The following is a 16838-nucleotide window of genomic DNA, read 5'->3' on the forward strand; positions in this document are numbered from 1 at the left end:
GTAAGTTAAGGCAGCGGCAGAGAAGTCACCGTGTAATGTCCAGGTGGTGTACAGAAGCCACAGCGGAGCCTGCCTTCTGGGCGACGGGGCAATGGACGTGAACCCTTCCCTTCTTCTTGATGCAAGGAAACGAAGCTGCCTGCTGACCACCGCGTCCGAGTCTTAACTAGAACTTCCCAGAGCGGCAGAGCCCTGGAGGGGGGCAACATCATGATAGGATTAATTCTAATCAAATAATGAAATCTAAGCATTCCAACTCCGACAACAAACAGAACCGCATTGAACTTAAAAGTTCTGACAAAGCGTAGCTGAGTTTTTTAATTTACATATTTAGATCAGAAGAAGGTCCTTAAGTGTCCTTTCCTGGGTCGGTCCCCTTCGTGTGGGAAGCCCGTGGCGCAGCCGGGCCCCCGGGTGTTTGACACTCGCCGCCCAGCGGCAGGAAGGACGGTCCAGCTGCGGGAGACGCTCTGCTTCCCACCAGCGGCCGGAAAAGGATCGCGCGGGCCAGGAAGTTTCGTTCGGGCCACCGGAGCCCCGGCGTCCGCCCGGGATGGGCCCGCGATCCGGGTGCGCGCTGCTCCTGCTGCTCGGGGCCCTCGGGGCCCTCGGGGCGCGGACCGCGGCCGCGCGGGGCCGAGCTCGTGAGTACGGCGGGGGCGCGGGGGCCGGGGCACGGGAAGCCGGCTGTCGTCCGCCCCCGGGGGCCGCCGGGCTTGGAGGGAGGCGCCAGCTTCGCGCTGCCCGGTCCCCAACCTTCCTCCGGGGAGGGCCCGGCCGTGGGGCGCGGGTGCGTTGCGTGGCCGCCGGCCCAGGGCCCGGTCCCCTCGCGCTGTCCCCACTCGGGGCCACCGCTCCCTCCCGGACCTGACGCGCCCAAGGGTCGGTCCTGTGTTTCTCCTGGAGGCCGCTGTTGGTTTTCGAGTCTCTAGATTTGGGTCACGGGTTTCCTGACTCTCCGTCACCTCCCCCCTCGCCTCCTCAGAAGTCCCCACCGAGTGCCGCCGCGGCCCGAGCGCCCCTCCGCCTATCAATCCCGACGCCGCCCGGACTGGGGGTCAGCACGCGGTGCGAGGGGCGCGGGGCAGGGCCGTGCGGGAGGACGGCGGGTCCGAACTCCACCTTCCGGGAGACCCGGGTGGCGGCCCCTGGGAGGGATCTGCCCCGGGTCTCACTGATTCTTGGCGACTGTCCCGACTGGAAACGTAATTTTGGAACAGAAAGCCCAGCCGTGGTTTTCAGCGGTGCCCACTGAGGCGCAGCGCGCACAGCGCAGCCTCACTAAGGGGCCTTTACCAGGACGCCGAACACGGACGGTCACCGCTGAACCAACGCCCTCGGTTTCTAAACCTTCTCTCCTGTGAGCGGCTGACCCCGCTTTGCGTTTGGGCGGGAGGACCTGTCCTCCTGTAGATTTTCCAGGCTGTCGGGTTGAATGACTTTCCGCAGGTTACAAAGAATTTAGTAAATCGGGGTTTCCGATGCTGAGTACGGCATTTGTTTTCAGTGGGGCAGACAGTGCTCTGGGGCGCAGGCTCAGGGCTTCGGGCCGCCACAGCCTCCGAAGGACAGGGAGCCGGCGTCCACTTGGACGGACGACAAGGAGGCCCCCTTGCTCACTGGCGTTTTGTTCGGCGTCACCCTGGGCGTCCGACCCAGAGCCTGGTGCCCTGCATCGAGGCTCCAAGCGTTCAACGCCGCACTTCAGGAGACGTTCGGCCTCGGGGTCTGATGGGAACGGAGGGTTTGGTGCTCACAGCCGAGGGCAACCAGCGGTTTGGCCCCGCCGGTCCCACGGCCGCCACGTAGGGAGCCCAGTCTGTGCCCTGTGATACCAAGCGTTCTGGCGGTGGTGGGGGTGACAATAAGCAAACAAACAAAAGGATGTAGAGGCTAAGTGCTCACGCGAACACAAGTGAAGCCCAGAGGTTAGGACAGGCTACTCTAGGCTGGTCGGTGGGCAGAGGTCGGCGTGGTCTCACTGACTGGGATCGGCGCCTCCCAGGTCCACCCAGTGGGCCTGGAACGGGGGTCAAAGTAGGGCTCGAGATCCGGCACTGCTGACATTTTGCGGTGCGGGGACAGTCATGTGGACAGCACCTTACCCTCTACCCACTAGATGCTGCATGTGCCCACAAGTGTCTCCAGACCCTGCCCATCGTCTCCCCCCCCCCCCCGTGGCAACAGGCTCAGCCCTGGGCCCACGGGCAAGTCCCGCAGGGCCCGCAGGCGGCGGGGTTCGTTCCAGCTCAGGTGCGGCAAGGTCAGCTGCAACCAGCTTGCACGGCGGGAGGCAGGATGAGAGGGGCAACGATCAGTCGGGCGTTCTGCACCAGGTGGGGCCAGAGCGGGCGGGCTGTGCCAGTGGTGGGAATCGGTTGTGTTTTGTTTTGTTTTGGATGGATATGCTGCCGGTGAATGTTAAATTTCTGTTCTTGAGTTTGGCCAAGGAAGGATTCAGAGCCAAGAACCTAATTTAGAAAGTAACAGCTGGAAGTGAGCCAGCTGGGCTGCGTCGACTCAGAAAACAAGTTAAACAAGAAACAGAGGGGCCTAGGAACTTGGGAGAAAGCAAGCACAGGTCAGCACCCGAGGGCGGAAGGGGGCAGAAAGGCCCAGGGGAGGGAGAGTGCCTGCAGCTGGGCCCTCCGCTGGAGGGTTCCGACCTGCTTCCTGAGGTGGGGCTTTTAGGGGAGGTCTCCGGAGAATCTCACAAGCATATTCATCCAGGTCCTTGTCTCTGGTCATTGATCGGCACTGGAGCGGACGGTCATTAGTCACCCCAGCTGGTCCTGACCTCGGCCATGGCCTCGTTTCCTTGCTTTTGCTGCTTTGCTGGGCCTGGAGCTGACCCCCGGCTGGGGTCTAGATGCGTCTGCAGGTTGGCCCGACCTCAGCAGACCCAGGCCCTCTTCCTAAGGTTATTTGATACTGATCAGAACCTCATTGTCCCGAGGGCTCAGTGCTTAGTGCCAGGGCCTGTGTGACTGTCCTGCAGCCCCTGTCCCTCCTCTGAGGGGGTCTGCACTGCAGGCCCCAGGACGTGCTAGGGGGGAAGGGTCACCTGGGGGTGAGGTCTTGCCTGTAATAGTTGTTTCCTCTAGTTTTGCCCTGTTGCTAGGCCCCCCAGGGAATTTCTGCCCCAGGGACAGTCAGTAAGTGGCCTGCCCTTCCTGCTGTGCTCAGGCCTGTGTGACTGCTTCCTCTATCAGACATTTATAGAAGGAAGTTCCCGAAGGGTCTGGTCTGTGTGTGGTGTGATCTAGAGAAAGGTCAAAGGTGACTCCATCAGCCTGAGCTACAGGGTGACGCAGGCGATGCTGCTTCTGAGATGGTGAAGGCACAAGAAAGAGCCGTTTGGGGAAATGGGCGGTTTTGGGCTGCAGTGTGCGGTTCCGTCGGCCATCCCACGGGCGGGAGAACTTGGAGTCCTGGGCAGAGGTCAGCTCCCGGGGCTGTCCTGTGGTCGCCCCCCAGCCCTGTTCAGACACTGGGACTCGGCCTGACTCCCTCCCTCTGCACCTGAGGGAGAGTGTGGGCAAACTCGCCCGAGGGGAGGGGGGGCCTTGTCCTTTCAGTTTACGGGCCCCTTCCATTTGCTTTGGAAGGAAGTCGTTATCAGTGCATCTTAGCCTGTAACAGCCCAGGGAAGGGTTAGAGACCAGCACTGAAACCCAGCTGCGCGTCCCCGTGGACCGGGGTCTAATGAGCCCTGAGCACCGACTCCTGGGCTCAGGGCCACAGCCAGAAACACCGCGGGGCTTTCCAGAGCCGAGACCCCAGAGTGGCCTGTCCCAGTTGGGCAAGTGCTGGGCAGCCTGGGGCGGCAGCCGCACTGGGCAGAGGGAGGGCGCACCGGGGAGCAGACTGGACGGTCACGGGGAGGGAGGACGCTGCAGTCACTGCACAGCTGGGCCTGGACCACTGGGGCCGGGGGCAGGGTAGGAGCTGACTCGGGAGAAAGAAGCCTACGCTTCCCAGGCCTGCCGGGGCCCACTGACCCCTGTTGTGTCCCCAGGGCCACACTCTCTGCGCTACCTCTTCATGGGCGCCACCGTGCCCGACCTGGGGCTGCCCCTGTTTGAGGCCTTGGGCTACGTGGACGACCAGCTGTTCGTGTCCTACGATCACGAGACTCGCCGTGCAGAGCCCCGAGCCCCGTGGGCCTGGGGAGGGGCGGCTGGGCAGCTGTGGCTGCAGCTGAGTCAAGGCCTGAAGGGGTGGGACCACATGTTCACAGTGGACTTCTGGACCATCATGGACAACCTCAACCACAGCAAGAGTACATGGGGGCTGGGGGGCTGGCACTGAGGTTTGGGGCGGGGAGCAGGGAGGAGGGAAGGAGTTTGCTCCCCAGGTCTCTCAGTTCCCAGAGATGGCAGACACAGCTTCCCGCTCCTCTGGTTGCAGCGATGAAGCCCGGGGCGCCGCCAGCGTCCCACACCCTGCAGGTGATCCTGGGCTGTGAGATCCTCGAGGACAACAGCACCAGGGGCTTCTGGAAATACGGCTATGACGGGGAGGACCACCTTGGATTCTGCCCCAAGACGCTGAATTGGACGGCGGCAGTGCCCGAGGCCCGGGCCACCAAGCTGGAGTGGGAAGTGAGCAGGATCCGGGCCAGGCAGAACAGGGCCTTCCTGGAGAGGGACTGCCCGGAGCAGCTGCGGAGGCTCCTGGACCTGGGGGCGGGGCTCCTGGACCAGCTAGGTAATGGTGCCACACCCTAGGGACCCAGGGCAGAGGGGGAGGGGCGCAGACCCGCCCTGGAGTTTCCAGGTGCCTCTGGGGAGGGGCTGAGGTCTGAGGTTTACCCCTTCTAAGTGAGATTTGTGATGTGGCCTAGAGTCGGAGCTTCTGGGTTTTTTTTTCTCTGCGCTTGTGGCCAATGACGCATCCGGTCTCCATTGAACCAAGACCCTGCGCGCATGTGTGCCCCGTAGGAGTCAGAGACGTCCGTTGTCACAGGGACACCAAGGCAAGAAATTGCCAAGGGAGGCAGCCGGTCAAAGGGCAGCAGACTGGGAGTTAACGTCGTCTCCCCAGCAGGCCACGCCCCCGCGGCCTGGCGGTGCTGCCACGCCCCTCCCGGCGCTGCCACGCCCCTCCCGGCAGGGAGCCTCCCGGGGTTGAACCTGGTGGGAGACCGGGCCGTGCGCAGTCCTTCTCTGCGCTCCAGAAGGGCGCTCTGATCAGATCCAACATGGTGTATTGACAAAGCACAGAAGACACGGCAACAGGTGTGTGACTCTGACACGCAGGACAGGACAACAGGCTGATGTGGCTGTGACGGTTCCCCACGCGACGCCCCCTCCAGAGCGGAGCCTTGGGACGCTTTTAGCGCACAAGCTGGTGTGTCTTCCGCTCGCTTGGTCCACGCAGGGCGTCCCCTTCCTTCCGACAAAGAGGAAGGGAAGTGAGAGCCCTGGTCCTCGCGGGAGGGAGGAAGAGTCCCCTCTCCAGATTCTTCCTCTTTCCTGCCCAGTTCCCCCTTCGGTGACGGTGACTCGTCACGTGGCCTCCGCAGTGACCACTCTTCAGTGTCGGGCTCTGAACTTCTACCCCCCCAACATCACCATGAGGTGGCTGAAGGACAGGCGGCCACTGGATGCCGGGGACGGGGACGTGCTTCCCAACGGGGACGGGACCTACCAGGGCCGGGTGGCCGTGTCCGTGCCCCCAGGGGAGGAGCGGAGGCACGCCTGCCACGTGGAGCACCCGGGCCTGGAGCAGCCCCTCACTGCCACCTGGGGTACGGCCGGCCGGGGCTGCCGACGCCCCCTGTGGGTGGACCGGAGCAGGCCGCGTGGCGGGGAGGGTCGGCCCTGGGCCTGCCGCGCTCAGAGCGCTCCCTTTGCTGTTCCAGAGCCCTCGGTGTCCGGCCCCCTGGTCGTCGGAGTCATCAGTGGGGTTGCCGTTGGTGCCATCGTCCTCTTGACTGGAGTTGTGTTTAGATCCCGACGGAAGAGGCAGGCTTCCCGTGAGTAGGAGGACGGAGGAGGGGTCAGGCCCTCTGCCCAGGACGCGCTGCGGTCCTACGGAAGTAGGACGTAGGCCGAGGGAGGGGCGGTCCCTTCCCTCCGTCTTTGGAAGCACTGGCCCCTCCATTGGAGGCAGTGAGGGGTTTGCCGTTCCTGTTGGATTCTCAGGAGCCGCGCATTCAGTGCCACGTGAAATCCGTGGCGCGGTCAAGGTGGGAGAAGGGCGTCTGGTCCAGATGCAGCCACGAAGCCAGTGCTTGGATGTCACGGGGAGGAACGACCTCGCTGAGCTGGGGGGCAGGAGGGCTCTGGGTGCTGAAGCAGCAGGATTCCCTTAGGGAAGGAGAGGACCCGGGTGGGGGCGGGGCGGTGGTGACCAGCCAGAGCAGCTGTGCCGGGAGGTCCTGGGAGGCCAGAGGTGATTATTGCTGCTCGGCCCTGTGGCCCGTCCGGCCTGTCTACCCCCAGGGCATCTGTGGTTTGGGGGAGAGAGTGGCAGGCAGACCCGCCCCCAAGGAGGCCTCAGGCCTGCGGGAAGTTGCATCCTGAGCACTGGGCGCAGTGTGGGGACAGGAGCAGAGGGACACGGTGCTGAGATGCAGAGCGTGGGTTGTTAGAAGGCGAGACTCGAGGCTGGGATGCCAGTCAGAAAACGAAGAAGCACCTCCAGGGGAGAGGAAATGGTGCCCGAAGTCTAGTTCCTTTCTGGAGAAGCACAGGGAAGGGTCGGAGCGGCGAGGGAGGCGGGGGGCAGGGAGACCGGCCCAGCCTGCCATGCGCCTTGTCTTGGCAGGTGCAGCCCCCGGGGACTACGTCCTGGCCAAATGCGGGTGAAGGGCCGCCTGCAGCCCCGCTGGGCAGGAGAGAGGCCAAGACTCCGGTGCACTGGTGGGTTTCTTGGTGTTTGAGGACAGAACTGGCCCAGGAACTCCCTGCCCTTCGCCGTCCCCTGTTCACGTTTGTGACTTCCTATGGGCCGGCAGCCCCTACAGTGACCGCTGCCAGAGCGGCTGCCTGCGTCTTCGGCTGCCTCCGGAGCCCAGCCCAGGCTCCACACACCTGCGTCAGGTCATCTCCTACCTCTGCGGTGAAGCTCCAGAAATTTCAGGGACCGCCACTCCTTCGGAACGTGTGGGAAGAGCTGTGGACCTCCTCAGGGCAGGCACTCGCCTATTGCTGCCGTTCACACATCCAGGCTTTTTTCCTGGACCCGGTGCAGTTTCCATGCAATCCTCTCTGCATTCCAATAACTCCCCCGCCCCCACGCCCCCGTGGTGTGGATGCTTCCACCAGAGAGTGGGTCCGGGTCACGGCCAAGGCGAAAGGGGAGGAGGCACCCCTTCCAGAACAGGTATCCTGCACGTTGGTGTGCTTTAAGATAATTTCCCAGGAAGTGGGTGGGAAGCGTGTTGAGGAGGGCGCCTTCGGTCTGGCGCGTGGAGTGGTCACCCGGGTTTCCCAGACCAGCGGTGGCCACGGCACACGGCCTCTGTGCTGTGCGGGGCTCCGCGTGGAGCAGTGATTTTCCCGTGGTCTCTGCTGACTCTTTCCCCGTGTTCTGACCACGAACATGCTGACAGTAGCTCCACTTACACAAAAGCACATGTTGGAAACAGGCTCCGTTTCAAGTCTGTGGGGAACATCGGTCTTACTTGGAAACATTTGCTTGGTAGATGTGGCTACACTTACCAAAAACACACTGACTTGGAAACAGACTCGGTCCAGAGCACCTACGTATATGCATTTCTTCATATGATTCTTACAATAATTCTTTGACATGAGAACTATCTTTGTCTTTAGTGAAGAAAGCGAAGCACAACTTGCCAGAGATGGAGACAAGTGGGTCTGATCTCACCCATCCCTCCCACTGCGTTTAGACGCCCGGCTTCGTGGACTGAATGGAAGGGAAGAGCCGTGGTCACAGATGCCGATGCTCTCACCTCCTGGTCTTTGTTCTCCGGGAGCTGGGCCCACACGCCTGCGGGGCGACAGCAGCCAACAGTGTCAGCCAGACTTCCTCTCCAGGTCCTGTGGGGAGGGTCCTGGCATGTGCTCTCCCTGCCTGTGCTCTCGGGCGTCCAGGCCACGGCTGTGACTGCTGGTGGCACTGAGTGGCTGTGTGCTGCACCTCACAGTGCCCTCCCTACAGCAGTGCCTCCGCCGTCAGACCCCTGGTGGCTTTTCCCTCCACAAGCTGGAGCAACCTCTGTTGTATTAAACCTGGTAAAACGAAGCCACCGAATGGCCTGGAAGGTCCCCAGCATCGTCCTGGGGTTCCTGGGAGTCTGGTTCTCGTCCCCAGCTGTGCACATCCAAAAATTTAATCTAACCAGCCTCTCAGGAATGAGCAGACTATGGTGCAGTGGCTCGTCCGACTCTGTGTGAGGAGTTCAAGTGCAAATGCCTCAGCTATGCACCATCTCGGTGCCACCGCCTGTCTTTGGCAGCAAAGCTGTGGCCTGAGGCGTTCTGTGTCAGAGGGCAGGTGCCTTGAGAGACCAAGTAGAACTCAGAAGTTTGCTGGTATGGACTTAATTTGGGCAAAGAGATTTCAACTATTTAAAATAATTTTTTTCCTGGTTGCAAAAGTTAAGTGGATAAGGGGATATGTAATGTGAGCTTACATTAGAAAAATTGAAAATGAATTAAATAGAAACTGCCATTCCACTAGCCAATGATGAGCTCTTAATAATGTCTGCTACTCTCAGGATTGCTATGAAATCTATGAAGGCATCAAATGCGTCTGTTTTAATAAACACATGGTAAGTGTGTTGTAGGCTGCATGATTTGTTGTCGACCTTATGTCATTTGGGGAACATTTATAATTCATCTAAACATTGTACATTCGGCTTCATGGAATATTTCTTTTCAGCTGTGATAGGTGAGTTCATCGTTTTACCTCACTCTCGTAACAGCGCCATCGAAACTGTGACCCACTGGTGGTTTTCTTAGTTGTGACAAGGGTCTCTGGGTCTGGGCAGTTCCTACTGCTTTTCTCACTGTTAAAATGTGGCACAGACTTGTGAGTCCGGAGCCATAAGATGAGACTGACCAACCAGGTAAGTGAAGTCTGGCTGCAAAGAGGAAATGAACATGTAATTCACCACGTAGCGTGTACAAGCCACTGCTGAGCCCCCTTTACTTGCGGCAAATCAGCCGCACTAGCCAATGACGACCATCTCACAGTCTTGCGCACAGCGCCCCTAGTGGAACAATTTTCCCTCCCAATCATGCTGGAAACACACCGACCAATTCTCCCACTTTACAAATGTATCTTCCCGTCCCCAAAGCCAACAGCCAGGAAGTTTTTCTTGCTCTTCTACCCGATGCAGGATATGTTACAATGAATTAGGCAAGCTTGTTTTCTAGTGGCTTACATCACACAAGCGGTCCCAGTAACACATTTATTAAACATCTGCCCCTTTGACCCATTAATTTTCTTTTTTTTAGACACTGAATTTATAAATCTCCATTGTCCTTCAGTATTTCTTTAGCTAAAGTTTTCTGGCCTCGTTCATCACTTAAGCTCAACCGCATTTGGAAAATCAGAGCTCTATCTACATTTTCAATTCCATCTTATTTAGCCGCGTGTAAAAGGACCGAAGCACAGCACAGAGGAGGGCGCCATCTGGTGACCACAGTGGAACGCGTCACAAGGGCCCTGTAACTGCAGAGCTGGCACTGGGGACCCTGGAGGTCCTCAGTGAGAACCTGAGTGTTTGAGGAAATAGGAGGAGACCACCCACTAGCCACACGAACAGCTGGAACCGCAGAACAGAAGGAAACCACCACTGATCATCTTTGAGCAGTTGTGAGAGGTTGAGGCAAAATGATGATGATGATATAGTGTGATGGTACAGTGTGTACTTGATGTATTCTTAATTGCACACACACTTTAAATCAAGACACCTTCAAAATGCTGAAAGATTCTTATAAGCTAATTCCCCCCCACCCCCCAGGCAACCAGTCTAATAATGATTAGAATTAAAAAATTATATTCTGATCAAGTTAGTCCGTGGAGGGTAGTTCTGGGCATTCCATATTTTTATGGGACATTTGCACAACACAGTTTTATTTGAGTATTTCATGTGTCCAATTAGCCACAAGGTGTTCACGGGGCTGCTGTTGAAGGGCCAGGCTTCCACGTTGGGTGAATGGGTCCTGGGGGAGGACGGTGAGAAGGATGGAGAACGGGAAGCCACACAGGGTCTAGCGGGAGCCGCCCTCTCCGAAGCCCCAGGACAAGTTAACACCTGCGTGTACTCGGCTGAAGAAAGGACAAAGCAGCCCCATCTGCTCCCGTGGGACCATTTTCCCAGCAGGCCTGTGACCCTGTTGAATGTGATGCTGGTTTACTCTTCTGCGCGTGTCCCCAGGACTGGAAATGACAGGAACAGGGCTAGCCACTCCCTAAAGGCCACGGGAGGAAGGTAACATTTGAACAAACTGCAGCTTCTGTTACAATGTCCCCACAGCCCAGGGCCACACAACAGCTACTCCTCACCCTTTTGTCATCCAATTATAACCCCAGAAAAGCTCAAAGCTCCTACCGACCTCGACCTCGATGCTGGCGTAGCTCCCCACACCGTGCTTTTCTCCTTCCTTGGAGAGTGAATAAAAACGTTATTCTCTACACTTTCTCCTCTCTCTGAATTCTTCCACAGCCCACGTCACCGACCACCCTAACAGCTGACAGATCCTTTTTTCACATAAGTCTACATGTGTGTACCTTTAAAATATTTCCGTTCGACATTCATGATTATTGAGTCAATGTCATTGAGAAAAATTTAGAAAAGGGGGAGTTAGAAGTGGCTAGGAAAAAGGGAGCCATAGTTGTACACATTCTACTTTTATTTTTATGCATTAAAAAGAATGGAGAGCCCTGGCTGGTGTGGATCTGTGGATTGAGTGCCAGCCTGCAAACCAAAGGGTCACTGGTTCCATTCCGTCAGGACATGTGCCTGGGTTGTGGGCCAAGTCAGGTCCCCAGTAGGCGGCGCTCGAGAGGCAACTACATATTGATGTTTCTATTCCCCTCTCTTAAAGAAATCAAATCTCAAAAAATAAAAGCACATGGAGATTTCAGTTTTACCTGTGCCCTCTGACCTTGCACTTTTTCCTTGCAATGTTTGACGTTTCTTCCTATCTAAGTCTCCACTGGTTACTGAGTCCATGTGCCCAGCTCCTCAAAGGGCCAAAACTAAAGATGCCAGGGTTTGGAGTGAGGACAATTTTTATTGGTTGAGACGCCTCCAGCAGAGAGGAGGGGAGACACACTGGGCCTCAAATCCATTTTTCTTGCTGGACCAGGTTAAGGGGGTTGAGGAGTTCAGGGGGGACAGGTGTCCAAAAGCCTGGTGGGCAATTTCAATCTGAGAACCTTGAAACGTTGTGGAAGAAACGGACCAGCTTATGGAGGCCTGCGAGGCAGGCTTACAAACACAGAGATCTGAAGTAACCACAAAAGATGGTCTAAAATGAGAATTCAGTAATTAAAGCAGTTCATGGCGGCCAGTCCTGTCCTAGGCCAGCGTCTTTCCCTAACAAAGGTCCGTCTGTTGTCTCTTGGCGGCTAGGATAACAGACCTTTGGAATGTCCAAGTAAGTTCCCTTTTTACCCAAACCCCTCGGGCACAAGCTGAGACCCCAAACCTCCTTACTGTTATTTCTAAGTGAATTGCTGAGTGTTAACTACCCCCATGCACCTGTGTAAAGAACCAAGCGTCTGCCATTGTCCCTCTCACCCAATCCCAGGGGCTCCCCCCAATTTCCTTTTTCCTCCCGCCTCCCTGACCCATCACCAGTGGATTTCGCGTAACCCTCCGCGTGGCTCCTCCTTGGATCCAAGATATAAATTAAGGCGTTAAACTGCCAGTCCCCGGAGCATTTCTCAGTCCGTTGAGATGATGCTTCCCAGCAACTGTCGTCGGTTTGGCTCAAACTCACCAAAACTTTTCTGCAGGTGTAACTTCCTTATGTCAACAATGGCAAGAGTCCCGGACAGCGGAGCCTCGGCTTCCGAAAAGGTTCCATGGTTGAGTGTCGGTCCTGCCCCCCAAGTCCCGGGGTTCTTTTCATCGGGTGCAGCTGGAGGTCAGTTCTCTCTCCTCTGCACAGGTCTCAGCAGCGGGACGTGTGATTCTGGTTTGCGGTCTCTGAAGCGACTCAGGGCTTCCTCAAACAGGCGGGGCCGTTTCGAGCAGGTTCTGTGGTTACAAGGTGTGTTGCTGTAGGAAGGGAGTAGTGAAAGTCCAGAACCTAAAAACGCCCTCAGTGTGGGGTTGACGTGTTTCAGAAGCGATACAAACCGTGCGTCAGTTTTCTCACTTTCTCCTCAGTCTTTTCTGCTCCTCCCCCCTTTTTTTTTTGTTTTTTTACCAAAGTCTGAGGTTATAATTATGGTCATTCTAAGGCCCGGCTCATTCTAAGGTTCCAAAGTAGGCGTTTATTTGTTAACCAGAATGGAGACAGGTGTTTCTTTTTTCTCTTCTTTCTTTTTTGCCATTTTAACAAGAGTGACTCTTACAGTTGAAATTTTCAAAAATTACTGCAGGAAGCTAAGGAAACCACTTTTATTTAAGAAGTCCCTCTGAAAACTACATTCAGATCCAATTCTGCTGTCTTCTGGCTTTTTTTTTTTTTTAATGGGATTAGTTTTATTTAAAACAGCAATAATCCCATCAAAGTCCTCTCAGGGGTAGGACCTGAAGGCTTCGTAATGACCTCAATCTGGTATTAGCTACAAGCGATCCTCAAGAAACGGTCAGCTAAGTGAAAACTGGGGAAGGTTGAAGAGGATTAATAAAGGAGGGCGGGACAGCTTGTTAGGACCTACAGGCGGGCCTGTGGTGCGGGCTCCCAGGCTCCCGGAGTTTGCAAAATAGAGTCAGCCAGATGTTTGGTTGAAGATAAACTAAGAAAAGGAAGCAGTTTTAATTTGCAATTCTTCCACTTGTTCATCTTTCCAAACACAAGACTTTTAGGGCCAGTGCTCCTCAGGGCTAGGCTTACACTGTCTCAGGCAGAGAGAAGGGGGTTAAAATGTGTCCTTTTACATAGGAATAGTAAAAGGGGAGGCCCCTGAACTACACGTACACACTCCTTTACTATTTCCACATTCCCCAACAAGCCATTACATCATTTATTAGTAACCAAATGGACATAAAAAATACTGAGCACACGGGCCTGCGAACCAGACAATCGCGGTTCGATTCCCAGTCAGGGCACATGCCGGGGTTGCAGGCCGGTTCCCTGCAGGCCACTTCCCAGCAGGGGATGCATGAAAGGCAACCATACATTGATATTTCTCTCCCTCTCTCCTTCCCTTCCCCTCTAAAGATAAATAAATAAAATCTTTAAAAAAAAATACTGAGCAGACACCTGCATCCAATATACAAATTAGCACGGGGAAAAAATATGCAAGGCGAGAAATCAGTTTTTATCTCAAGGAAACCTGTCCCACCCCTCCAGCCCCAACATCGCGAGACTCACTGGCCAATCACAATGCTGAAATGTTAATATCCTTCCGTTGCTCCACCCCCGGAAAAACCTAATAAAAAGAGCCCACGGGGCATTTGTTTTCAATCAGGTCCGCTAACATTCTATTTAAAGCAGTGTGAAGGGTAAGCACTCGCTGAGTCTGCAACCATGTCTGGTCGCGGAAAAGGTGGGAAAGGTCTCGGCAAAGGGGGCGCCAAGCGCCACCGCAAGGTGCTGCGTGACAACATCCAGGGCATCACCAAGCCCGCTATCCGCCGCCTGGCCCGCCGCGGCGGTGTTAAGCGTATCTCCGGCCTCATCTACGAGGAGACCCGCGGGGTGCTCAAGGTCTTCCTGGAGAACGTGATCCGGGACGCGGTCACCTACACGGAGCACGCCAAGCGCAAGACAGTCACGGCCATGGACGTGGTCTACGCGCTCAAGCGCCAGGGCCGCACCCTCTATGGCTTCGGCGGCTGAGTCAACGTTTCCACAAGCCTAAGTTTTCCTCCAAAGGCCCTTTTCAGGGCCGCCCACTCTCTCTCGGGAAGAGCTGTGCACCCTTTTCGCGCTGGCGCTTTGCAAACGTTACTCTGGGTTTGATGGTAGTGGGTTTTAAAACTTGGCAGTAGTTGGGGTGTGGGTCCTCCCCGACAGGTCTGGGCCAGTCTGCTCAGGCACCCACGAGCGTGGACACCTCGCCCCGTGCAGAGGAAGCCGGGGTTTCTGGAGGTGGCCGACAGTATGAAGCAAATGGGGGGGGGGGGGGGGGGTAGGGTGGTTGCTAGTTCCCGACTCACTGAAAGACCTAAAGCTCTAAAAAACCCAGGGGTTTTTCTTTTTGTCGCTTTTTGGTAAGGGCACGCCTTTTGAGCTCCAAAGAAAGGGCCAACCGCTGGTTCCGGTTGGCGAGAAGCAGTTCCCAGCAAGGCGAAGCTCTTGAAGCATCCCCAGGCTAGGTCTTCAGTAAATATTTCCACAAATGACGAGTCTGCGACGGTACAGCTAGCAAGCTAGCAGCCCAGGGGAGCCCGGGTCGCTTAGAAGTCGACATCGCCCCAAATGCTAGCCTGGTATGTTTGCTCTGAGCGACCTCAGGAAACGTTGGCACACTTTGGCCTCACACTCCTCGCCATTCTTTTTAGTCATCGGGCTGAGTCTCGCCACCCCAAACGGTTTGGGTTAAAATGTAATAGACGGCCTAGCACTTGTCTCTTCTCAGGCTGGGCCCCACCCTAAGCCCGAGGCCCAGCAGTTTGTAAATTACCCTCGACTGCGGGAGGGGCGGTCAGTGTTCTAACCCGAGTCTCTAACTTCCTCTGAGCCGGATGGTTTTGTATTTGTGAAGGGGGAGCTCCCTCCTGCGGTAATGGGCCTCCAGCACCTAACCCACCGCACTCCCAGACTCCCAGCTCATCTTCCTGTTTTTGACTATTGCCTGCTGTCAGCTGTATTTTTTTTATGGACCATTCAAACACTACAATAGGGTTATAATTTTTAAAAATTATATCCTTAGGTCAAACTCACAAACTCCCTCTCCATAACAAAACCAAAGGCCCTTATCAGGGCCTCCCACAAAAATCGCATCAAGGGCCGGTAGGAGTTGCCCAGACATTAATTGAGCAGATAATTTGGATTAACAGTTCCCATGAGGTTGCTGAAAGGTAGAGGCATTCTCTTGCAATGTGATTCTATAACTCAGTCATGGCATCTTGCCACACTAAGGTGTTAAGAAATTTGGGTGTTTTTTACAAACCAAAGGTAGATGCTTTTAAGGAGTGTAAAAGCAAAAACGAGCAAATTATGCCAGTAAAACAACTGGCTCCATAAGAGAAATGTTCGTATCTTGTGCATTTTGAGGCCTTCTGAGGAAGGCCCTTTGGATTTAGCGGATGTTGGGCAGCGCTGGCTCCATAAAGGTTCACTCCTGTGGCCCCACACGCACGGGGTTATGTAAATGAGGCCTCTTGGGGGAGCTCCCGGAGGACAATATGGGGTGTGGCATGGAAAATTATGTTAAACTGAGAAGGGCAGGATCACAGCGACGGTTTTCTATGGCTAAATGAAAGGTTGAATCTCAGTCCCCTGAGCTGGAGAAGTAAATTTTATTTCTAACTTTACGTGTGCCAGATGCTAACAGGCTGGGGGAGCACCGGCGAATGGGGTCCTGGAACCCGTTCCAGAGGCTCTGAGCAATGCTGGGAGGCGGGCAGCCACTGGGCGGGATGAGGCCACTTGCTCACCCCCTTCCTCTGTGGCAGGAGGGTCTCCAGGTCTGAGGTCCACTCACTGCTCGTCGGCCAAGCGAAGCATCTAACGCAGAAGAACTCCCTCCTCCAGGGAGACTGGACAGCATATCCCAGCAAGGCACGCACGGTGGGAATTGAAGCTAGTGTGGTTAGTCACTTTCCTTAGGGGACACAATGTAATTTTCTTTCTCAGACCTCTGATTATAGACCTGAATCCTGAAAGGGTAGGTCCTAGTGAGTCACCTGCAGAAGGTGCTCAGATTCCAAGAGTGCACTAACAACCTTTTGCACGAAAATGCCAAACCCCAAAACTGGATGAACAGTATAAGATTAATGCTTCCTGGATTGATCTTTAAATAAGAATGCTAAATCACAAATTCCGTGAAAACTGCAACGAACCAATTGTGTTTAAAATGGGAAACAGACTCACGCCATGAGTGCTTTGCAATACAACCAGGTTTTCTTTTTACAAACGTTTGGTTCAGACCCTACCCACTGTGAGCTGCCTCCAACATTCCCCCCAAAGCTTTCGGTTTAGCATTTTTCTGCCCGTGGAGTCCAATCTGTACACTCTTCAAAAGTAAAGTGGAGTCCAATCTGTACACTCTTCAAAAGTAAAATGCGTGGTATTTCAGTTGCCTTAAAGCAATTATCAAGCCAATTTTTAAGACTTGGTAGCAACATGTGCTGACCAGTTTAACTGTAGAAGTTTGGAAATAACGAGGATCGCATCATTCATGGGACAACTGCAAATTTGATTTTTACTGGCTAGTCACTCTGGGTAATTAAGCTTCTGTTAAACATGAAAGAGATTTAAAAATTCCCTAGAGTCATAATGACACCTTGACTTTTATTTCTGACCCCCACAAAGGCCATAGACGCCAGACTTACCCTCACTACGCTGTCAGGACACCCCATAAAAGCCTAGAACAGACACTTGAGAAAACAGAACTGTGTTTGGGGGCCTGAGCTACCCCGCACTCCTACACGACGTGGGTTTCTGTAGTCAAGTAATGTGTAAGTTTGCACAAGGCCTGCATGACATTCTCACTGACTCATGCACAACCCAGCATTTTGGGGTTGTGTAAACACTAGCGTACCGTGCCAAACCCCTTACGTCACCTCCGTT

The 16838-nt window shown here is 55.2% G+C and overlaps 2 protein-coding genes across 5 annotated transcripts; both read left to right on the forward strand.

The window, feature by feature from the left end:
* The first annotated feature begins 322 nt into the window (after positions 1-322).
* HFE (homeostatic iron regulator) lies at positions 323-8752 on the forward strand. 4 transcript variants are annotated; one of them, XR_005083599.2, is made up of 7 exons: positions 323-644; positions 4019-4282; positions 4411-4710; positions 5486-5752; positions 5867-5980; positions 6775-6869; positions 7782-8752. XR_005083599.2 is itself a non-coding variant. In XM_037152968.2 (6 exons), the coding sequence occupies exons 1-6, from the start codon at positions 554-556 to the stop codon at positions 6813-6815; spliced, it is 1077 nt and encodes a 358-aa protein (XP_037008863.2). In that variant the 5' UTR covers positions 324-553; the 3' UTR covers positions 6816-8752. The 4 variants fall into 4 exon arrangements, 2 of the variants coding, with proteins under 2 accessions (XP_037008863.2, XP_037008864.2); XR_008389842.1 differs by having other exon boundaries at positions 324-644; positions 6775-7332; XM_037152968.2 differs by having other exon boundaries at positions 324-644; positions 6775-8752.
* A 4870-nt stretch (positions 8753-13622) lies between these two features.
* On the forward strand, positions 13623-13974 carry LOC119054938 (histone H4). The gene has a single exon (XM_037152993.2). The coding sequence runs from the start codon at positions 13629-13631 to the stop codon at positions 13938-13940; it is 312 nt and encodes a 103-aa protein (XP_037008888.2). The 5' UTR covers positions 13623-13628; the 3' UTR covers positions 13941-13974.
* Positions 13975-16838: the final 2864 nt, after the last annotated feature.

The sequence above is a fragment of the Artibeus jamaicensis genome, unplaced genomic scaffold, assembly GCF_021234435.1.
Source record: "Artibeus jamaicensis isolate MK-2021 breed Jamaican fruit bat unplaced genomic scaffold, CSHL_Jam_final scaffold_1689, whole genome shotgun sequence".
Taxonomy (NCBI): domain Eukaryota; kingdom Metazoa; phylum Chordata; class Mammalia; order Chiroptera; family Phyllostomidae; genus Artibeus; species Artibeus jamaicensis.